This window comes from Scedosporium apiospermum (assembly GCF_000732125.1).
Source record: "Scedosporium apiospermum strain IHEM 14462 chromosome Unknown SEQ_SAPIO_0121, whole genome shotgun sequence".
NCBI lineage: Eukaryota > Fungi > Ascomycota > Sordariomycetes > Microascales > Microascaceae > Scedosporium > Scedosporium apiospermum.
Window position 1 is genome coordinate 693,857 of NW_015971822.1, and position 23,407 is coordinate 717,263.

Sequence of the window (23,407 nt, forward strand, 5' to 3'; positions counted from 1 at the left end):
GGCAGCGCCATAGGCAGCCGAGGCCACACTTCTATAGTAAATCATGCTAATATCGTACAGGATGCGGTCGTAGCCGCCAAACTTTGCGAAGGAGGTTTAGAAGCCCTGGACGTTGTCGGCAATATCGGCCCCTACAGCGATCAGGAAGAAGGCCACGATCATCTGAAGAAATATGGACACTAGAATACTACCCTAGGAGTCTTGTAGCATCCTCGGTTGGAAGGCCATTACAGCTCTGATGATACTAGCAAGGCAGCAGAGATGGTCGCGATCAGCGAGAGGTAAAGGAAGTTACCTTGGAGTGTTTCGAAATTCTTATCTAGGATAATGTCGGCATTGTTGGTGTAGTTAGATCTTGAACAGTCTTGTAGGACGATAGCAAAGCGCGCGGTGGTTAATGTAAGGAGGGTGAAGAGTAGGATCGCTAGGCGACACTAGATGACATATCTAGAAGACATCGTGGAGGGGGAAGGTTGTTGATAGAAGGTGTGATTGCCCAAGGGTGATTGGTGTTAATAAGTGTACAGTAAGGTAGGGGGAGTAGTTAAGGTAATTGGTGAGGAGTGAAGTGTGAGGAGACTAAAGACTCTGAACCTGACTCTTTATATACGTTTTTTTCTTAGCAAGCTGGCTAGTTGGATATTTCTTCCAGAGGCCTCTCTTAGTATCGACGGCTCAAGTCGAAACCGGGCTTACTCAGTTTGTCCATGTCTATGTGAACGGGTCCCTGACATGATTCACGGCATGTGGCTAAGCAACTATAGGGGTTCCTTTGAAGTCGGGTTAGTTTTTCTTTTCGTTATACTTCTTCAAAATGGATCAAGTAAATCTATTACCGCCAGCCGGTTATCCCATCTCCAGGCTCAGCTAAAGGGCTCACTTAAATCTGGTAATGTAATAGCTTCCTAAAATTGGGCTGTAGATCCTTGCATTGTAGATATGGCAACTACAGCCGAGGTGCTGCTCGGCTCAGACTCCTGGATGGAACACCGTTCTCATACCTAAACCGCGGACGTGCGGTGTTTGTGACGGGAGTGGTCAAGAATGAGAATAGCTAGTTTTCACAAAAACTCTCCTATGTGTTGACCTGGCGTAGGACGGTCAGTCAGTGGTAGCAGGTCAACGGGCAAGTGGCTATGGGAGAGACAGTTGCTGGACGTGGGGTTAAAGTGATTTTTTTTTTCTTTTTCCTCCTTTTTCTTTTCCTTGAGGCCCAAATTTAAGGATGTTCGTAAGTTTTTCATAATCATAGTCATCATTTGAGACGGACCAGTGAAGCTATGCGAGCAACATCACACATGAGGCTTTGAACTGTATGGTTGTGCAGCCAATGGTTGCACTCCCGACAAAAAACCGCCGCGAAGCCCCCACAAGAACTGGCAGACGTCGGATCGGTTGATCAATGGGACTCAATGACGGGAACACATCAAAGGGAATTCCGCTGGAGAGGGAACTGAAGGTCAGTTTCACAGCTAATTTAAAACGTAAAAGTCACGCAAATGCATGAATAGAAGTCGAATCCCAAGTCTTCAGGACGGGGCTGGGAACGGAACGAAAGGGCAACCGCAGCATTCCGCCTGGAACCCGGTTCACCAGTGCCACCGTTTTTTTAGGATCCAATGCCATTTTGCCATCAATGGTCGGCACAAATTTGCTAGGGACGTATCTCATATTGAAAGGCATGCGTCCGTTCTTGCCATGGGAATCTGACGACCAATACCGCACGCATTCTCTGGCAAGCGATTGGGAGTTTCATTCACTCATCACATTGACTCCTCCGGCGTGCGTGGAAATCAACTTCATCAGGCTTCCATGAATCCACAAGGGTTCACGCTGTCCGTTGGAGGAGGTTACAGTGTGATAATCTGGGTTAGAAGGGGGCCGACACTGATAATACCATGGTCTAAATCGCGACTCAATCTCGACCCCAGAGGGCTCTTCGAAGAAACTTGCCGTTTCAAGAACGTGGTCAACTTCCAAATCAGTAAACCAGCGCGACGTGGCGGATGCATTCTAATTCAGCCCCAGCCCCGCTTCTCTTTTTCAACGCATCTCACGAACTGGCGGCTGGGTGGATGAGTCGGGCTGTGTAAACGGATCAAATCGGGTGGCACGAAGCAGTACTTTGTACTGGATCACTCTCCTTCTCATATCCGCAAATCACTACCAAAGTCCCAATTACGTCGTTGTGTCTTGGTAACGTTACCCTCTGGCATCTGCTATGTGAGTGACGTCGGGGAAGCGGCGATTCCAATGTCAAGATTAAGCAACAAGCAACCACCAACGAAATAAAAGAACATGGAACCGGGAGATTCGGGGTGGCCCTCAGTTTCAGTGCACAAGACACATCGACATTCTGTATTCCGGATCAGGACACGATACTTGGATGGGCGGCCTGAAGAGTTGAAGAGCCAGAGTTAGAGAGTCAAAGAGTCAGAGAAGATGGACACTAGGTCGTGTTATGCCGATGGAATCCTTGTGTCTGTGTCTGAAGTGTAGAATTACATGAGTTACATGACACTCGTGAACCTCGAGAGACGTGGGTTACGCCGTCGTCAAGTTTGGACAGGGTGGTCGTTGCATGAGTGACAGAGGACAACACGTGCAGAGAGCGTTAGAAACGCGTACCTGCATCTCTTGACGGTTCGCGTCCGTGTCTGAGACTTCTGAGGGCATGGCGATTTTTCTAGCAAGCGGAGCCCAACTCTATCGGAGATCCGAAGCGAGTCCGGGATTCTGCGCCTTGGCATGTCTCATTATCCTGCAGAGTGGCAGAGTATCCAGAGTTTGGAGCCCATCCCCTAATACCAGTACTTGTCGCACTGTTTCTTTGCAATGGGGCTCATTTTTGAAAGTTTTTTTGAAGTACGAAGTACAATTGTACTCGGTATCCCAAGCCTGACAGTCAATTTCGGTATGTTCCGCCCGTTGACTAAGCAGAGGGGATGCAAGATCAATTGGTTCCAAAATCTCACGTGTTGTGCAATGGAGCCTGGCGACTTCGCAATCTGACGATCCCACACTTATTTTCCTCGCGGCTTGGCTTTTCCTGTTACGCCAAGACCCTAATTCTCTGGTATACGAGAGTCGACTCGAGAGTCAAAAAATTCGGTCGACAAATTCCCATGGTCGGTCAGGCATCCATTCTCCCCCTGGCCTGTGAGTGTGTAACCCTAGTGATTCGAGCTTGACCGCCGACTTCGATTGCCGTGTCCCTCGTGTTGCACAAGTCACCACTGAGGCTATTAAAAGGGCGTCTTGGAAATACGCAGACGGTTAAATGCGACCGACTCACCGTCCCATTCATTCCAGGAACGTCCGAGACATTATGGGCCTGCCAAGCTGCCCGTACGAAGTCGGTATTAAGTACGAAGTCAATACGAACTGCCTGATGGACCAGATCACCTTGGCAAGGATCAAATGGGACCGTGCAGGAGGAGCAGCTCCTCGGCGCTACCTCTATAGGGCTGGGCATCACGTCACAGACGACATGGAACATGGGCTGACGCCAATAAAATCGTGGATGCGTGCAGGGCTCCCCTCGCTAAAGTCCCTTCGTAACGGCAGCAAATTGGCACTTTCGCTTCGATAATCCGAAGGAATCAAAGCCGATGTCATTATTGTCAGGTGGGCGAAATTGCGTCCAATTAACTTTGATGCTGCCTCCCCACATCCGCATGAAGTTCTGAGGCCTGGTCGCCGACACGAGCCAACGAGAACTGAGTTTGACCCCCTGCGCCAAGGTGGCTCCCTTCCTTTTCTAGCGAAGGAAAAGAGCGGTTAGCCTGGCCTAGAGTAGTTCTAATTTATCGTGCCAGGCGTCGGCGGCGCAGGGTCGCACCAGGAGAACGTTCGACTAATTATTTGATGGATCATTGATGCTTTATTTAGCCTTGATGAGTAAATTGCGGCGTGGTGGCTCTGAAGCAGCCCCTCTGGTGGGAACCACTAGAGAAAAGGGAAGTAATTGAGAGGAGGGATGGAGACCACTTCATGCCTAATGGACCTGGGCGAAAGGCCTCGTTGGAGTGGGAAAGGAATCCTACAGTACCTCAGTACTTGGTGAGCCCCCGTGGGGGATTGGAACACGAAGGGATCAGCACAGTCCAATGTTACCTCGGACTTGGTTCATGGCTTCCAAATCAAGACAGGAGTGGACCACTGCGATGGCGCGATAGAAAGGAGCTCAAGCCTGGCTGCACTACGAGGTAGCGGACTCCGTGCTGTCTGGACTTCAAAGTTAGTGGTGGCTTTTCTTCCGACGGATCATGCATTTGGCGTTTTTGGCATGGTCCAGCGAACAAAGTACGAGATCTTGTCGTATTTCAGGGAACCGACAAGTCTGCCCCGGCTCGTTGTTGGTCGGGGCTGTGGGATCTCCCGCCCGATTAGGAATCTCGCAATTTAAACTGCGCTTTAGCGTAGGAATGACTCGCGAGGGAGACCGGAACCAAACTCATGTTGGTACTTGTCCGCTCCCACACCCGAACTCGCTACCTCGTGTTTGGCCCTTATTTGCGACCTTCCTTCGAGTCCCATTTGGTCCATCATGCAAAGTACCACATTTCGGAAGCCCAAGCGACCAACCGACTGAACAAAACCAGCGGGTGCCCCACCCCCGTCTCCAACGGGCCTTCAACGGTTTTCTCCAGCTATTGTCACTCGTTTTTGTTGGTTTTTTGTCGGCGATATTTTTTGGCCCCCTTTCTGACAGCCTGAGACGATGGAGGTCAAGACCAACCCAGATCTTCTAGCGAAGAGGAGGAGGAAACGGATCCTATGTAAGAGAACAACAAATCTACCCTGCGCGACAATCAGCACGGAATCTTACCATAGCCGCGACTTTGTGGGATTTTTGGGCGGATTTTTCTCGAATTTAACTCGAATTTATTTTGGCTGGTTTTTGTCAACAACATGGTTGCTAACAAGCCGCGTGTTTATTAGGGAGCGTCGTGGGGATCCTAACTGTTGGAGTTAGCGCAGCCGTCGTGGTCGCAGTCCTCCTCAGTAAAAAGATCATTCCCCTTGGTGGCAAATCTGATTCGTCTGTCGCCTCCGCTGACGACAGCTCAGGCAACGGGAAGCCCGCCTCTGGCTCAGGTTCAGGTTCGGGCTCAGGCTCGGACTCGGGCTCGAAACCCGGATCGGGCAATGCCGTGCCCGTCAAGTGTTCGACGGCCGACGATATCCCCGACGAATACAAAGGCACCTGGTTGGATCCCACGTCATGGTACGACATGACCGGGTTCAACTGCTCCTTTACCGCAGAACTTGTCGGCGACCTCCCCCTCGTCGGCCTCAACAGCAGCTGGGACGATTCCGCGAGCCCGAACCCAAACGTCCCGTCCCTCGAGAAGGACTGGGGTTCCTACGCGAAGCGACCGATCCGTGGCGTGAACCTCGGCGGATGGCTCTCCCTCGAACCCTTCATTACCCCGTCTCTCTTTGATTACGACTCCAAACTCGGCATCGTCGATGAGTATTCTTTATGCAAACACCTCGGACCCGAGAAGGCCGCCGAGACTTTAGAAAAACACTACGCTACCTTCATCACCGAAGCTGACTTCAAGGCCATCGCCGACGCCGGCCTCGACCATCTCCGCATCCCCTTCTCGTACTGGGCCGTCACCACCTACGAGGGCGACTCGTACGTTCCCAACATCTCCTGGCGCTACCTCCTCCGCGGCATCGAATGGGCTCGCAAGTATGGCCTACGCGTCAATCTCGATCTCCACGCCCTTCCAGGCAGTCAGAACGGCTGGAACCACAGCGGTCGTTCCAGTGAGATTAACTTCATCGCCGGCCCCGACGGCGCCAAGAACGCCGAGCGCGGCCTCGACATCCACAAGAAGCTAGCCGCCTTCTTTGCGCAGGACCGATACAAGAATATCATCGCGTTCTATGGTCTCGGAAACGAACCTGGCATGAAGATCGACCTGGACGAGCTTGTTCAGTGGACCGATAAGGCCTATTCGGTCGTCAGCAAGGCCGGCGTCACGGCTCCCCAGATTTTCAGCGACTCCATGCGCGGTCTACCTACGTGGCAAGGCAAACTCGGCGGCAAGGGCGATAAACTCGTCATCGACACCCACATGTACGCCATCTTCGACCCTAACCTCATCGCCCTGGAGCACTCCAAGAAGATTTCCCTCGCCTGCAAGGACTGGTCCGGCCTCATCGTCAACAGCATGAGCGGCTCGGGCGGTTTCGGCCCCACCATGGTCGGCGAGTGGTCCCAGGCCGACACCGACTGCACCCTCCACCTCAACGGCGTCGGCATGGGCAGCCGCTGGGAGGGCACCTTCTCCGACACCATGGGCACCCCCCGATGCCCCACGGGCGATAAGTCTTGCAGCTGCGACAGGGCCAATGCCGACCCCTCGACCTATAGCGACGACTACAGGCTCTTCCTCAAGACCTTTGCCATTGCCCAGATGGACGCCTTCGAGAAGTCCTACGGTTGGTTCTACTGGACGTGGAAAACGGAAACCGCACACCAGTGGAGCTACGAGGCGGGTCTCAAGGGCAAGTTTATGCCTGCTGTCGCGTATGAGCGCGACTGGGACTGCTCCAAAGCCGTGCCGAGCTTCGGCAAACTGCCGGAATCCTTTTAAGTCGACGAGTTTTATGCATTGGACGCGTCTGGCCTCTTTTCTTTTACGTTTTTATCATATGCAGCCATCATATTTGGATTATTGAGCGCGCACAGTTAATGTAATTGTAATTTGCGAGGCAATAGTGGCTTGTTTCTTTTTTTTTCCTTTTCATCTTTTCTTCTTTTGTTCATATTGGGCAATGAGTTCCACACTTGGTCAATAATTTATGACCATGTCTCACTTTTTTTTTTTTTTTTTTTTTTTTTTTTTTTTTCTCTGTACAATATTCTTACATACCTTCACTAGAATACCACATTTCTTTTCTCCGCTTGTGGTGCCTTTGACCTGTGACCCAGGTGGTATCCGCATGCGCATGCATGCCCTGGGCAGTGCTGTTGCTTTCTTTTCCTGATCCGAGGAAATTTCCTCATCCACCTTAAACGTAAAACGTCCGACGAATAAAACCTCCAAGCTCTCGCCCAGATATCGACAATCTAATCGGAGAGTGAGTGGGTCAAACTTCTCGACTGAGACAGGCGTTGGTCGGATTAATACCTGCTGATGATCTGCCTACTTTGTGGCGACAAACACGAGGGACAAAACGCCTGATGATGATATTGTTGATAGACTTGAGAATGATCAACCACATTCAAGAGTAACGAGACTAGTTTCCGTTTACCACGTAGTCATCGTACAGAAGCGAGTCCAGGTCCGGGACGAAATAAGTGAATAGACCCATGACGTCGGTGCCCGCGGGTGGTGGTCCGCCTAAGAGCTGATTGTCAATGAGTCCAATTGGCATCGAGCAGTCCATGCCATCAGCCGGGGAGAGTCTGGGCATGACCTGAGCTTCGGTCATGGGTACATCCTGTGTCGTCTAAAACCACTCGTCAGCTGCATCGTCCGTTTCGGGGATTACAGCCTCTAGGCTGGGATTTCGGCAAAAGATCCGCTTACTTCTTCAACTGCAAGAGTTTCCGGCTTGGCGGCAGATACAGGAGCCACGCTGGGCAACGGTCCCCTCCGAGGCGACAGGAGACCGGGAGAAATCGGCGGAGACTGGAAAGCATGCGGATTCCCGATCGGGTCACCATTACGGCGTTGCACATCCCTAACGTAATCTCGGGCAATATGCGAAAACTCGGAGACGAGGGAGCCTGGAAGGGAGCCTCCAGTAGCGTAATCGATGCGGCTAAAATGGCCGCCTACCATCTCGAGAAGGGCGAGATTGGACCATGTGTCGGACTGAAGTGGATTGTGGATGACGTGGTCGAAGAGCGTGAAGAGGGCTGTGATCGGGACTGCAGCCAATACACTTGACACATCGTGTAAGTCGAGTTGATTCAAGCCAGGAGGGCAGGCGACTTACAGGCTTGATGTATATGGCTCTACCTCAATGAGAGGCGTTAGATCTAGAATAGCTCGGGAAGAGTCGATGATGGTCTTAGTTTTAGCATTCCGCTGTTCAACAACTGCCGGTTCAGAAGACTCTGGCAAATATAGCAGAGCTGTCCGCGCCAATATCATAGAAATGCCGTAATAAAAATAATGGATATGGAGAGCGAGTGGCCTTGTCCGAGTGTTCGAGACCGCATGCGGACGGACTGTACCCTTTGGCTGGAATCCAGTATCTGGCAGAGACATCCGCCATTCCTCGAGTTCTTCAGTCAGCTGGGCAATGGTGTCGAGATAGTAGGACCTGGGCTTTCCCGAGACGCCAGCGGAGAAGAGTGATGTGTATGCGCGTGATAGGAGGCGGGCGTGCCGGATGAAGGAGAGGAACCAGTTGAATTCTCCAAATATTGATTCGGGAATGTACGGGATTGGACAAGATATGTCGTAGTCCACGAAACCCTGCACCCCGGCTGGTCAGTACAAAATTGTGGTAGAGGTCATAGTTCTTATCTTACCGAACTGTGCCCAAAGTGGAAGCTGGAGATCTTTTCCATGCCGTACAGAATCCAAAATGTCCTTTGGTAGGTTTGCGTGTCTAGCCCTGTGAAGCCATTACTCGAAAGATTCTGCGCTCGCCGTGCTGCTTCCGATAAGATGGCATGCTCAATGGCCAACCCACTAACACTGCTTGAGTATATAGCCATGGCAGCTAGGGCTTGTAACGTCGTTAGGGAGTCCGGAAGCAGCACCAGGTCGGAGAAGATGGCCATAGCCACCACAAAGAGCTTCCATGCCTCGCCCTTGCCCGGCTCGAAACTACCCCCGTGGGCATACTGACACCCTATTGCCAGGACCGAGTAGTATAAGCAAGCCCACGGCTTGCTATTCGCTATGATCTGGGACAGGTCCGAGCTGAATGCGGTCTTTTCGAAAGTGTTACGATCGAGAAATGGGTAGAGCGGATGAACATTGTCGAAATAAACTGCCGATATGCAAATGTGAGCCAATTTCAGTCACATCTAATGCAAGGACGGGAAGAAATATTGATAATATACGTTTGATATAGGATGTGGCCAAGGCCTTGTCGGGCAGCTGCAAGTTGGGACTCTGGGCACGCCGTCGGACGGCGGAGTATACCGGATCTGCTCGTCTCACACGACTGGCGATGATCGTAGAAATTCTCCCGACGAGCTCGTTGATCCTTGTGTGTCCCAAACATGTAGCAAGAGACTGGAGCCTCGCGTCCGTGAAGAAGCTGAGATTGTTTCGCCCCCCTGTGATGAAGGACGAGTCAGCCGAGGATCGGCAAGGCAGGGGATCTTGTAAAACAGGGCGACTTGCCAAAAATACCGTTGCCCTAAGAATTTCGCATCAGATATCGTTCGTTTTCTTCTTCATCTTTCCAAGTTCAAGTTCTGGATGAGACACTTACGCTAACAAAGACTGAATCGGCGCTCGCTTGGACCCCGGATGTGCCGGGGGCTTGAGCTCCCGCGAGCAACCGGTCGACATGGAGTTCGGGAATCGACTCGCATGGACTATTCACATGCAAATTTGGGGAACTTAGGGCGTCTTCACTAGACTTAGTACCTGACCCTGCTGTGCCATCCGACTGAGCGGGTGTTGGTAAATGTGTGGGATCTTCGGAGAGTGAAAACTGTTCGGTGGCTAAGGGTCACATTCGGAAATGTCAGCCAGGTTAGCAGTCCGAAGGTGCGGGAACGTGGGATGATTGCCCGAGACCGAACCCTTGGAAGTGATTGGCATCTGCGTCTGCACCTACCTGTGTTAAAGGTGGACCGAGTCCAGCGTCGTGGGGGCCCTAGCCTTCTTCGGCTGAAGTGACACTTTTCTTTTCGTCTCTTCGGTGTTCCGTTAGTACATCAGATCACGTACCCTGACGAGGACATGTGAATATGTGAATAGGCAGCAGCACTTACAATGCAGTGGTCGCAAGGGCCAGACGAACTCGGACCTAATGCAGGGCATCAAATGTGTTAGTGGGGCGCTCACCCTCCCATCAAGTGCCGTGCAGAGTAGTAGGTTTGGAGAGTTTGGTCACATACCAGTGCATCGGACCTTGCGAGACCGACAAGCGTCACAGGTCTTGTTGTTCTTCAGGCTGAAGCAGGCCCTTGTCGTGGGACCGGCAGAAGTTGCCATGGTGTCGAGGATTTCCGAGCAGCTTTCCAGGAAACCGCGTCTATTATTTCGGTAGGAAGAATAATAGGCTAAGCGGCTGGAAAAAAAGAATGAATGGTTTCAAGCCCTACGGAAATCAAGGGAGTGCAGCCCATTCATGTACTTTCTTGGCTTCTCGATGGACGCGGGACGAAAATAGATCTCAACACGTCGCTTTCTCGGGACGTCATTCCACGTTGCTGTGTCTTGACGCTGAGAGCGGGAACGTGAAAAGCTAAAAGCTCGGGGGCCGAGATGGAGCTGCTCTTTTATCTTCTATGCCGTCATGATCTTGGGAGGCCCTCGGTGTTCACTTTCCTATCTCGGCATTTTAGACCGAGGCTTCGGCGCCACAATTTTCCGAACCTTCCGTTTTGCAGCGTCTTGTTGTGGGAGCTTGGACAGGCTCGGAGTTCTCGTTCGCCCCCCTCCAGGCGCTCGTCGCCTCTTTGTTATCTCCACGGCGTTAAGGAGAAAAAAATAATTTCCGTTTGTATGCCATTTCTAGCACTAGCTAATACAACTCGGGGTTTTGAGGGAGCGATGGCTTGGATATCTCGGCTTCTGATATCGAATTCTTGCGTCTGTGGCTGTATATAAATCATAGCAAGGCCACCCCATGTCGGGAACATCTGGAAATGGATCGTATAGGTTTGCTTTCTCCTTTGATGGAGGTTCTTTATTTCAATTCGCTCTTTAGACCTTTTGTTTCCTTTGTATCACTCTTCCTTTCTCTTCAATACGTTGCCCAGCTTTCCCGCTCCAACATCGTTGCTGCCCATTACCATGTCGGCAAGCATAGGTTCCTCGACGAGAGGGTCTGAATGGGAGGGTGATCCAACGATTTATCAGACCCGGTTTGCTCAACAAGATGTCGAAGATAGACTCGAAACTACCTCTCAAGACGAGGCCGTGAACCATCTCGTCCGGTCTTACAGCCTGGGGTTGGTCCGCACCACCTCACGCGTGGATCCGAGTATTAATCCGTTTCTTTCGACACATCCGGAACTGGACCCGAGTAGCCTTGAGCAATTCAATGCAAAGAAGTGGGCTCGAGCTCTTCTTCAACACTCGACCAACCACCCGGACAAATATCCCCGTCCAACGGCGGGCGTCTCGTACCGCGACTTGTCCGTGTATGGGCAAGGTCTCGGTTCTTCCGACTATCAGAAGGACGTTCTAAACGTCTTATACCAGGGCCCTGAACTTCTCAAACGATGGATCCGTCAGCGTTGGAGCAAAGTTCCCATTCTCGATAACTTCGAGGGCCTCGTTAGGAGCGGCGAGTTGTTGTTGGTGCTAGGGCGTCCGGGCAGTGGTGTCTCGACACTTCTGAAGACAATTGCTGGAGAAACCAAAAACCTCCAAGTTGACCCGAATGCGCGGATCTGTTACCAAGGTTTGTCTCCCTTTGTCTACCCACACCGGCCAGACGGTTTCCAAGAGATTCGGAAGTTCACTGACAATGAACTTCAACTTCAGGCATCTCGAGTGACGTTATGCACCGGACGTTCCGCGGCGAAGTAATCTACCAGGCCGAAAACGATGTCCACTTCCCACATCTCACCGTGGGCCAAACCCTCCTATTCGCCGCACTCGCCCGCACCCCCCAGAACAGGCTCCCCGGTGTTAGCAGGCAGCGGTATGCGGAACACCTCCGTGATGTCGTAATGGCAGTTTTTGGAATATCTCATACGATTAATACCAAAGTCGGGGACGACTTTGTCCGTGGTGTTAGTGGTGGAGAGCGCAAGCGTGTGAGCATCGCGGAGGTCACCTTGAACCAGAGCCTTATCCAGTGTTGGGATAATAGTACACGTGGCTTGGATAGCGCGACTGCCCTCGAATTTGTGCGGACACTTCGCCTCGGTACGGACTTGGCTGGGATCTCTGCCATCGTTGCTATGTACCAAGCATCTCAGCAAGCATATGATGTACGCCGTTCCTACGTTTACTCACCATCTGTCCCTTATAATTTTATATTTCATACGCTAACATCACTTCCAGGTATTTGACAAAGTAGCAGTCCTGTATGAGGGGCGACAAATCTATTTTGGTCCCAAGGATGAAGCTAAACAGTATTTCGTTGACATGGGCTATCATTGTCCAGACCGTCAGACAACCGCCGATTTCCTTACATCTCTCACAAACCCAGCCGAGCGCATCGTCCGACAAGGCTTTGAAGGGAAAGTCCCTCGCACCCCCGACGAGTTTGCCAAAGCCTGGAACACTAGCAATGCGAGGGCGCGTCTCATGGAAGATATTGCCTCATTCGAGGAACAGTACCCCGAGGATGGAGTGCAGGTTGAGAAACTGTTGCATTCGCGCAAGACTCAGAAGGCACCTTTGACGTACGTACCCCGCATATCGTAGCCCCTTTTCTTCATGCCAGTACTTACCCATGTCTAGGCGACCCAAGTCGCCGTATATTTTGTCACTGCCGATGCAGATCTGGCTCTGCATGACTCGCGGTTATCAGCGCCTTTTGGGAGATATGATGTTCTTCATCGTCACAGTTGGTGGCAATCTCGTCATTTCCATCGTGCTCGGAAGTGTCTTCTATGATCTTCCGAAGGATGCGTCGAGTATCAACTCTCGCTGTGTACTGCTCTTTTTTGCCATTCTGTTCAATGCTTTGAGCAGTGCTCTCGAGGTACGAGTTCAAATGATAGTGAGCCCAGTCCGTCATCGCTAATGCCTAGAATCGCAGATTTTGTCTCTTTATGCTCAACGTCCCATTGTTGAAAAGCACCATCGATACGCCCTGTACCGTCCCGTTGCTGAGGCCATATCATCCACCATCTGCGATCTCCCCTGCAAAATTCTCTCGTCGATCTGCTTCAACATCCCCCTCTACTTCATGGCCCAACTCCGACAAGAAGCGGATGCCTTTTTCATTTTTCTTCTTTTCAGCTTCACCAGCACTTTGACCATGTCCATGATTTTCAGAACTATTGCTCAGACTTCTAGGACTGTTCACCAAGCGCTCACACCAGCGGCTTTATTCATCATCCTACTTGTTATCTACACCGGTTTCATCCTTCCTATCCGAGACATGCAGGGTTGGCTCCGCTGGATCAACTACTTGAATCCGATAGGATACGCTTATGAGAGTCTAATGGCAAATGAGTTCAGTGGACGTCTGTTCCCTTGTCAACAATATGTGCCTGCTTACCCCGACGCCGGTCCGCTGGAGAGGACTTGTGGAACTCCCGGTGCGAGGCCGGGGGAAGACTTTGTCGATGGTGGTTTTTATATCAACGCCAACTACGAGTACTCCAGGTCCCATATGTGGAGGTAAGTCAATTTTTTTTTTTTTTTCTCAGGAACGCCACATGGGGTTCGGAATTCTAATACGTGCGGTCGCGAAATAGGAATTTTGGTATTCTTTGGGCTTTCATCGTCTTCTTCTTCGGCGTGTACCTCTTGGCAGCCGAGTTCATAACGACGGACCACTCAAAAGGAGAGGTCTTAATTTTCCGGCGGAAATTTGCACTTCTGAATGCTCAAAAGAAGGAAGTTGATGAAGAGAGTCCGAGTTGGGGGAAAGAGGCTATGTCCTCCACGGGTCGAATTACCCCATCAGGCGCTCCCCCGACCACGGATTCGGCCTCGAAGGACATCTTCCACTGGAAGGACGTTTGTTACGACATCACCATCAAGGGAGAGCCTCGTCGGATTCTTGACCACGTTGATGCATGGGTCGAGCCAGGAAAGGTCACAGCGCTGATGGTAGGTAACCTCGAGCCCAACAACCAAGCCCCTGTACTAACGTTGGATGACTAGGGTGTTTCGGGAGCTGGAAAGACAACGCTCCTGGATGTGCTAGCAGATCGAGTGACCATGGGTGTTGTAACCGGGGATATCCACGTCAACGGCCTCCCACGAGACCGCTCCTTTCAACGAAAGACCGGATACGTCCAACAGCAAGACATACACCTCGAGACCAGTACCGTCCGAGAAGCCCTGCGCTTTAGTGCGGTGCTCAGACAGCCGGCTTCGGTGACAAAGAAAGAAAAATATGAATGGGTTGAGGAAATGATCCATCTTCTCGAGATGGAGCCATATGCGGATGCTATTGTTGGAGTTCCCGGTCAAGGTGCGTCGAGACCACTCGTAATTTGCAGTCGATAGAGCTGCATGTGCTAACTATCTACTAGGCCTGAATGTAGAGCAACGAAAACGTCTAACAATCGGCGTGGAACTTGCTGCTAAGCCCGACCTGCTTCTTTTCCTCGATGAGCCTACATCCGGTCTTGACAGCCAAACCGCCTGGTCCATTGCCACGCTCATTCGCAAGCTTTCGTTAAATGGCCAAGCCATCCTCTGCACTATTCACCAACCATCTGCCATGCTATTCCAACAATTCGATCGCCTTCTACTCCTGGCCAAAGGTGGCAAGACTGTGTACTTTGGTGAGATCGGAGAGAACTCAAGCACTCTCACGGGTTACTTTGAACGGTTCGGGGCGGACCCCTGCGGTGCTGGTGAGAACCCTGCGGAATGGATGCTGAGTGTCATCGGGGCTGCTCCGGGCGCCAAAGCTAAACGCGACTGGGTCCAAACTTGGAGAGAGAGCGCTGAGTACACTGAAGTTAGACGTCACCTTGCCGGTCTAGAGTCACGGGCACAGTCAGGCAGGACGCTCGATCAAGAAGTACAAACCCCGGACGGAAAGCTCTCGGAACCGTCGACTTATGCAGCTCCTTTCCACGTTCAACTTGCGGTGTGCTTAAATCGAGCCTTCCAGCAATATTGGCGAACTCCGTCGTACATTTACTCGAAAATCGTTCTGTCCGGTGGTACCGTAAGTCTTGTGACCGTTCGATAATCTCACATTCGGGCAGTTATAGCTAACCGGGCCTTGGGATTCTAGAGTTTTATCATCGGCCTTTCTTTCTACCAAGCCCCCTTATCTATGCAAGGTCTCCAGTCTCAAATGTTCGCCATTTTCATGCTCCTCGTTGTCTTCGCCTTCCTCGTCTACCAGACAATGCCGAACTTCATTCTCCAGCGTGAGCAGTACGAAGCCCGCGAACGCGCCTCCCGCACCTATTCCTGGCGTGCCTTCATGCTCGTCAACATCCTTGTTGAATTGCCGTGGAACACCGTTGTCGCACTCATTATCTTCTTCCCCTTCTACTATCTCGTGGGCATGGATAAAAACGCCGAGCCTACTGACGCCGTGACGCAAAGAGGGGGATTGATGTTTTTGCTCGTCTGGGCTTTCATGCTTTTCGAGTCGACTTTCGCCGATATGGTCGTTGCAGGGGCGCCGACAGCAGAGGTTGGGGCGACAATTGCGCTGTTGTTGTTTGCGCTCTGCTTGATCTTTTGCGGGTGAGTTATACAAGTCTCTGATTTTCTAATCATCATCCCTCTGGTCCGCCTTCGCCCTAGCACAGATAACTAACAGTAGGGCTTGCAGTGTCATCGTGCCAGTTCAGAGCCTACCTGGTTTCTGGGAGTTCATGTACAGAGTATCGCCATTGACTTACCTCGTCGGCGCCATGCTATCCACAGGCGTCGCTCAAATCGCCGTCTCATGCTCGGAGCTCGAGGTCCTTCACTTCCTACCTCCACAGGCCGCCAACATTACCTGTGGCGAGTACATGGCTCCTTACCAGCAGTTGGCCAGCGGTACCGTACTCAATCCCAGCAGCACCCAGGCCTGCGAATTCTGCCCGCTCGCCCAGACCGATGCGTTCCTGGCATCCGTGAACATCTTTTACAGCGAAAGGTGGAGAAACTACGGGCTCATGTGGGCGTACATTGTTTTCAATGTGTTTGCTGCCTTGGCCCTCTACTGGCTAGCCCGAGTACCGAAGAGGAAGGTAAAGGCAACTTGGATAAGATCTTTTGGCCAACTGAAAGCGTGGGAGAGAATTCGAGGCCAACTGAATGCGTGGCGGAAATGAGCACCTCTGATCTTTCATCGGTCCACAGCTAAACTTTTCAGTAACAAAAAACCCTTCAGGCCGTACTTTTCCAAACCAATACTCTATAGATTTAGAATTTCTCTTCGTTCCATCCATTTATTAGTTGGTACTCGTGTACGCTAGATACTACTTTCGTTTAAATTTCTTTCTCTCTCCATCCGCACAACCACCTCACTCACTATGATGATCCTGGATAACGCTACAGCGAAGCGTTCGAAGTCTAGGATAGTAGCACTACCCTGCCGCTGGCGGGAGATCGGTTAGATTACCTTTTCAGGCCGCTACTCGCAGGAAGGGATTCCCCGGCGTCTAGGTCATCGCACTTGCAGATCGTATTAACCGTCCGACCGACCGCTCTTTCAACCCTGGAGAAAACCTATCTCTGCCAGAAATACAGAGGTTGCCCAAGCCGGCCGTATCATGCAAGGCATGCGATCCGTACCGCGGCCAAGTCGCCCAGGCTCAGAGATACTCTATCGGAGACAGCCACTTATAATAAAATATTACTATCGTATAACCTATTCTTAGACTTCCATTTATACCCTTGGTTAGTGAAGAGTAGAGTTAAGCCGTCAATCCTGGAATTTGGGCTTGGTGAGGAGGGCGTCGATTCATCCCTTGCGTCGCGATTACCATTTCTAGACAAGATATTGTGAACAAGCCGCATATAACTCGCCCAACTCCGGATATATGCTGGGGGAGACTCATCCCTTGCATCGGGCAGTGTTCCTATCCGGTCAACAGTCACACCAGCTACATCGGATTCTTCTGTGCAGATGACAGACCCCCGATGTGCTTTACTGCGCAGCAAGACAACACGACATAGCTCCATTGCAAGTCAAAACGCGTACTTCTTATCGGACTCTTGTTGCATGGGCTTTGGCCTAGATTTACGTAGGAATGTGATGGGATTTACTAGTAGGATTTCTGCGTTGGCTCCCCTCTTCTTGGTTCAACCATGGATCAAATGCTTTCACTTGGAATGGCGATGACAGCTGTACCGAGCAGGCCCTTGTACCAGAAATGTAAAAGGAAGCGGAAGTCCCTTTATCATTAACTGTCTATTCTGTATTTTGTTTAATCTTCCTGGACTCTCCTAAAACAGTTGAGCTTATAGCTATCTTAGTGTCATCTTTGCTAGTTTGCATCCCAATCCATCAAGCTCATCCTTCCTTTCGAGAAGCAGCTGTTCCGTAAATAACAAAACAGCACTATGAGCATGATCTCCCTTCACTCTTTGTTAGGACTGCTTTATCAGGTGCCTGACAACTGGGCCATTACAGGAGCTGTGGTATCTCTGGGCTTCCTGGCTGCCAATATAGTTCTAACACTGCGCACATGGACGCGTCTGCGCCACATCAAAGGGCCACCCCTTGCAGGATTCACGAACCTCTGGATGGTTCGCACAATCATGGAGGGCAATTCTCATTGGGTACTAAGCCAGGCAGCTGAGAGATATGGTAAATTCTTCATTGTGGCATCGTGCTGACCTGCTCGGCTTGTGAAACTTTAGGGGCCGCTGTTATTCCCAAGCTAACAGATGTGGGGACGAGTTTGCAGGAACACTTATACGAATCGGGCCAAATGAGCTTCTTACCAGTGACCCCGTCCTCCTCCGCCGAATTCTCGGGGTTCGGTCTCGGTATACCCGGGCTGACTGGTATGTCTCGATGCGCTTTGACCCGAATCTCGACAATGTCTTGTCTCAACAGGACGACGAACTGCATAATATTCTCCGAACCAAGATGGCCGCTGGTGTAAGTCTGTTTTCAGCCCTTCGGAGTCGGCCCGAGATTTGCGAGCCGGGGCGCCGTCGCCGCTCATTCGGAGATTCTAACTCACACGATTCGCTACTAGTATTCCGGCAAAGAAGTCGATGCTCTGGAACACAAGATCGACCGCAATGTCAAAGCCTTCATTAGCCTCATCAACGACAAGTACACATCCACACCTGGGAACTTGAAGCCTTTCGACTTGGCACGCAAGACACAGTTCTTCACTCTCGATGTCATCTCGGATGTTGCTTACAGTGAGCCCTTTGGATGTCTACCTACCGATTCGGACGTCTTTGGATACGTAGCCGCCATAGAAGAGAGTCTGGGAGCTATCATGCTCGTCTCGACTATGCCCAAGCTGAAATGGATCATGGATTCCATAGTCATGAGGATGTTTATGCCGTCCGACACAGACAAGAGAGGTTACGGCCGAGTTATTGGGTGAGTGCCTTTGGCCCGCGTTCGGCGGCTGTCCCGCTAACCGTGTTGCCAGAATCTGCAAGGAGAAGGCTGCTGAGAGGTTCGGCCCAGATCGGCAGGAACAAAGAGATATGCTAGGATCCTTTGTCCGCCATGGTCTCACGCAGCGCGAGGCTCAGTCCGAAACTCTTCTCCAGATGTAAGAGATTCCGTTGACCCCTTTTCCACTTTTTCTTTTCTTTTCTTTTTTTTTTAAATCACTACATACGCATATCTACTAACCACCACCCACTCTAGCCTTGCTGGCTCTGAAACAAGCGCGACGGCAATACGCACTACGCTTCTCTACATCATCACCCACCCACCAGTCTACGCCAAGCTTCTAGCAGAAATAGCAGACGTCTCTAAAACGACCCCTTCCCCAATCCCAAACAAAGTCGCCCAAAATCTCCCATACCTCCAGGCTGTCATCAAAGAAGGCCTCCGCGTCTACCCTCCGGTCGCCAGTGTTATGACCAAAATTACTCCACCTGAGGGAGACACCCACAACGGACTGCATATCCCCGGCGGCACGCGTATCGGATACAATGCTTTTGGCCTGGCCAGAAACAAAGACGTTTGGGGCGAGGATGCGGCGGTTTTCAGGCCCGAGAGATGGTTTGAAGGCACTAGCGAAGAAATCCGCGCGAAAGAATCAGCGCTGGATTTAGTGTTCGCTCACGGAAAGTTCAAGTGCCTTGGACAGAGCATCGCGTATGTGGAATTGAATAAGGTCTTTTTCGAGGTACGTCCAGCAGTCTCGCAAGAATGGGTTAGAGTTCCCAATTAAACTAATATCATCTCAGTTACTTCGTCACTTCGACTTACAACTTCTTAACCCGACCACCAGTGTGAAGTCTGTTTGCAGGGGCGTTTTCATGCAACATGGTTTCTGGGTGGTTGCTACGAAAAGGGAGTAGGAGACTTGGCTTAACGTCGAGAATTTGAGATAATTATCTGGGGATAAGCTCAGTCGAAGCTCAGCCGGAGACACAAGCCGGGGAGCTGCGCCAGCTTCAACCCCGATTCACAGGTCGTTTGGTTCATAGTCGATTACAGTTGAATCCCAGTATCCGAAACGGTAAAAGGCCGTCTTGATTGTGACTTGGCAACTCTGTTTATACTTTGTACGCATCACAAGCTGGTCGCTTCAAGGCAGCACCTGAGCAGACAACCTTTCGCGATTCATAAGAGCGATACTTATGTCCTTGTATCAACGAGATAAACAAGGAAAAAAGAGCCGGCAGATATAAATAACAATGACAGGAGAAAACAAAATCGAGTGCCGGAGCATGATTTCCAACCGTTTTTGGCTCGAGAAATCTCTGTGCTACTAAACCCTAAGCTATTATCTCCACTCGATCGAGAATGGCCCTACCCGGAGAAGCTCAACGGTCTGGGCCCATGAGGGATGCCCTTCTCCGCAGCACCACTGGTAAAAAAGCTCATAACCCAGCCCTTGAAGCTCTCCCAAATCTTGCAAATCCTGTCCCAGATCCAAGAAACTGCATTTTTCAACCACGCAAACAGGCTCTCCCAAGGGATAAAGTATATCGCAGCAGCAGTTACCACGCCAAGCACAATAGCATGCCCGGCAGCGGTAGTGATGAGGGTCCCCTTGGCGCCTGCTGCTCCGAGTTCAAGGCTATGAAACCCGAAGGAATATTTCACGTAGATGCCACCGGCTGTCCCTTGGGCAGTGAGCGTGAACTTGCAGCCCCCGGCGAGAAGCCCCATGATAGCTGATACAGTTCCTTTCACCTGCTCCCAGCCACTCTTGCCGGCCAGCTCGCCAAAACGCTGGCATAGTTCCTCACGTTCGGCTTCACTGAAATTGCTGCGGGATCTGGCCCACCGTTTGTGTGAGGTGACGCTATCCACCTTAATCCGAACACCCCTGCGGTGGCCGATAACAAGCTTGTGCTTCGCATGATGGTGAGCTTGCCAGCTGTCGAGCCGCACGTCTTTATAAGTGGAGGATCCATCGATGAGAAGGACGCGCTTATCGTCCTTGGCCGCGCACCTGAGAACCCAAAGCTCTTCAAAATGGGAGGGGACATGGAACGATATTCCTGGAATGTCGGCGGCGGCTAGAATCTTCAAGATTTTGCGTGCAGGAGAAAATTCGATCTCGTCAATGGTGTCTTGGAGGCCCTCGGGAGTCGTAAAGAGCATGATTGGGGCGGCTATTTTCACGGAAAGTTAAACATGTTACGCGGGCAAGATAAAAGGAGGACTAAGATATAGACCTACATTTCGACTTCTTGCGATCCTTGCACTCTTTCCTGAGAGGCTTCAGACTCGAATCGTGAACGATGGCAATAGTTATACAGCCACCACTGCGCTCTGCCCGAACCACTCGACTAACTTGCACAACTTGCTGAGTGGTTGACTCTCGGGACAAAGCAGTGGCGGTTGATTCATTGTCAGAAGGTAATGCTAACTCCATCGCTTAAAATGCTGATTTTCTTGGTGAAGTAATGCTTCTAGGTTGAGACGTGGGAAAAATAGATGTATCTGCCCACACAAGGTCCCCCTCTCGTTGCTCGCACAGGGTTCAATGAGATTGGGGGTGCAGCCTCCGTTTAAGATCCGAAGTATCCGGGGCCTTATATATACCAGGAGATATATTATTACATCGGTGAGAGGTACCCTAAGTGTCGGAAGGCATCATTGACGGAATATAACGAGCACGCAAGCACACCGGGGTCCAGGTCGCTGATGCAAGAGCCCTACATTGGGCTGCCACATGGCCGCCCATCTGGTCGTTCTTATTGGACGTCATCCGGGAGCGACATGCGTTGTACGTGCAGGAATTTTGAGGGACCAATCTCTCCTAACGTGGCCCAATGAATTCATGCCGCCCCACGAAGCTTTGTTGTCAAATAACACCTTGACGCCAGTGGCTCTCTAGAAGGGCTCAAATAATATGCCTGACATATACCCGTCGGGAGATGCCAGACAGGGCTCAATTCCGCCGAATGTATCGAGATCCCCAATCCAATCAACTCTCCGAGAAGAGGGCGACCGTGTAAGTTCTTGCTCTTATACCTTGTGTGGCCGGTTTGGCCGGTTTGAGTGTTGCTTGTTTGCTGTTCCCTTGTACGAAGTACCACTATTAGTTTCGGCATGTCGCTGTTAAGGTTGCTGCCTGGTGTAGCATTTCACGTACAGGGGAGTTAATATTTACTCAGGTAGATGAACAAAATGGTTATGAATGTTGAAAACTATACCAAGTAGATTCCTGATCCAACATTTTTATTCATTTTGCCTCAGAGATTTCATCGCTCGCTTTCCCACAATGCTCACTGCCAAGTCTCTTACAGCGGAGGAGGGCTGGGTTTCGTAGTTCACATCCAGGGATCAATATCAACGTGCATACCAATCAGTTCAGGACGAGCAAAGGAGAAGCCTGCATAGATCGAAGGACACATGACACTATGCGCGGGGTAACATCGCCAAGGGTTTGCTTCCCAGCCTGGCGAGTCGACTGCCTCGCCTCATGTTTCTTGAAGGAACCAAACAAATCCTGATCGCGGGAATTTCCTTCAACACATCCTAGCGTCTCTTTGGAGAAGCTATTCCGTCTCTAAGAGGTTCTAATTAGGGTAACCCTCAAAAGTATCAAACTCGCCTATCGTGAAGGATGGCGCCGGGAGAACCAGGCGTCGCTGGAGGGTTTATGTCCCTGAGCTGGATTCGCGACCCCAAAGATGCGAGCGGGACATCCATAACTTGTGCAGAGTACTGAGTAGCGAAAAACTGATAGATCTGCTAACTACCTACAACAGCATATTTCTCATAGGAGGCACCGATGCGGATAGCCGATCCATTTGGACCGAGCCGGAAAGTGGAGTGTTTTGGCCGAAGGACCTCCTACCGGAGGACCCCGAGCTCACTCACTAACTCGTGCCGGGTTTAGATTCTGAAAGTGTGTGATTTGGATCCCGGACTCCGAGCGTTCCAAGACTGTATCTGGTTGCAGAACTTCGCGGCCGGGACTCTTAACTCGATTGACCACGTCATTAGGACCGGCCATGCGAGGTCAGTGGGAACCGGCAACGAAGCCGACGATCACGGCGAAACGTGGCCTAATAACGGCGTAATAATTCTTGTTGCGCATGGGCTGGGCGGTATCCTTGCACAAGCCGCCTCCAGCATTGTTCTCTCAGTCTCCACCGAAACCTTACACGGCCATCATCTCCAGCTTAGACAGACACACAGACGTCTTATTCTTCTTGGAACCCCGAATCTCCATGACCCTAGCAAGATTATTATAGACTTCGAGCAGATCTTGCAGATAGGGGCTTACTATGGCGGGAAGGAGTTTAACATCAACCACACCCGTCAGTTTTTGATGGGGTTGCAAACACAGGCGATATGTCTTATCAACAACGACTGGGTTGAGCAAGGACTGAGTCCTCCGACCGAGGTTCACGGCACGCTCAAGGTCGCTTGTTTCCAGGAAGGAGAGGAGGATCAGAGCCTGGTATGTTGTGTTCTACCGTTGAACCCCCTTTGTTGACTGAATCGAACTAAACAACGGATTAATGAACTCTAAGGCCCAAAAGATAAAGTCTTATCGACCGAATGATCCGGATACAAACGGTTTCGTTGTCCAGAGGGAATACTCCATATTTGGAGGCCAGGCTCTGTCCGGATTCTCGATGGCTGACCCTCCATCTTCAGTGATTCCCAAGAAGCACAAGGTAAGCCCACCACTGTCACCCGTACCTGGCAAATGTAGCAATGTTAGCTCACATTTAATCGAGAACATGGGACAAATCAAGGATAGGACCGAACCGGGTTATCTTGAGCTTCAGGCCATTCTCAAGGAATTCGTAAAGCCAGAGTAGATCGAACCGGAAGTTGGTACTGTGCCCAATGTAATCGAATCAGAATGCCTGTCGAGACCCCCGGGGAAGTCTAGACATAAACCTTGTATTCTAGTTAGTCTAGTATATCTGAATTAATTCGGTGTTAAGGATGAAGTTCGAAGTAGCCATCCATTAACCACCCAAGCAGTAGTAGCGATCTGGCTATAAGACCGCGATGCCCACAT

At 51.0% G+C, this 23,407-nt stretch overlaps 5 protein-coding genes and 1 pseudogene across 5 annotated transcripts; 4 read left to right on the top strand and 2 right to left on the bottom strand.

The window, feature by feature from the left end:
• Positions 1-4,723: 4,723 nt before the first annotated feature.
• On the top strand, positions 4,724-6,614 carry SAPIO_CDS8264 (Uncharacterized protein; the record flags this gene model as incomplete). The annotated part of the gene is made up of 2 exons (XM_016789936.1): positions 4,724-4,781; positions 4,945-6,614. 2 exons carry the CDS (start codon positions 4,724-4,726, stop codon positions 6,612-6,614), a joined length of 1,728 nt encoding a protein of 575 aa, XP_016640199.1.
• Positions 6,615-7,260: 646 nt separating this feature from the next.
• SAPIO_CDS8265 (uncharacterized protein) lies at positions 7,261-10,154 on the bottom strand (the record flags this gene model as incomplete). Its single annotated transcript, XM_016789937.1, has 10 exons — positions 7,261-7,473; positions 7,554-7,885; positions 8,207-8,450; positions 8,507-8,973; positions 9,047-9,265; positions 9,342-9,348; positions 9,424-9,529; positions 9,587-9,659; positions 9,932-9,966; positions 10,054-10,154. 10 exons carry the CDS (start codon positions 10,152-10,154, stop codon positions 7,261-7,263), a joined length of 1,797 nt encoding a protein of 598 aa, XP_016640200.1.
• Positions 10,155-10,958: 804 nt separating this feature from the next.
• On the top strand, positions 10,959-16,179 carry SAPIO_CDS8266 (ABC transporter CDR4; the record flags this gene model as incomplete). Its single annotated transcript, XM_016789938.1, has 11 exons — positions 10,959-11,571; positions 11,655-12,106; positions 12,180-12,523; positions 12,582-12,825; positions 12,883-13,469; positions 13,547-13,904; positions 13,959-14,271; positions 14,333-14,979; positions 15,049-15,512; positions 15,601-16,006; positions 16,150-16,179. 11 exons carry the CDS (start codon positions 10,959-10,961, stop codon positions 16,177-16,179), a joined length of 4,458 nt encoding a protein of 1,485 aa, XP_016640201.1.
• A 1,677-nt stretch (positions 16,180-17,856) lies between these two features.
• Positions 17,857-19,200, top strand: SAPIO_CDS8267 (uncharacterized protein; the record flags this gene model as incomplete). The annotated part of the gene is made up of 5 exons (XM_016789939.1): positions 17,857-17,868; positions 17,969-18,327; positions 18,380-18,505; positions 18,604-19,059; positions 19,152-19,200. 5 exons carry the CDS (start codon positions 17,857-17,859, stop codon positions 19,198-19,200), a joined length of 1,002 nt encoding a protein of 333 aa, XP_016640202.1.
• Positions 19,201-19,719: 519 nt separating this feature from the next.
• Positions 19,720-20,520, bottom strand: SAPIO_CDS8268 (annotated as a pseudogene; the record flags this gene model as incomplete).
• A 1,126-nt stretch (positions 20,521-21,646) lies between these two features.
• Positions 21,647-23,201, top strand: SAPIO_CDS8269 (uncharacterized protein; the record flags this gene model as incomplete). Its single annotated transcript, XM_016789940.1, has 4 exons — positions 21,647-21,690; positions 22,375-22,834; positions 22,908-23,054; positions 23,118-23,201. 4 exons carry the CDS (start codon positions 21,647-21,649, stop codon positions 23,199-23,201), a joined length of 735 nt encoding a protein of 244 aa, XP_016640203.1.
• Between the last annotated feature and the right edge of the window lie 206 nt (positions 23,202-23,407).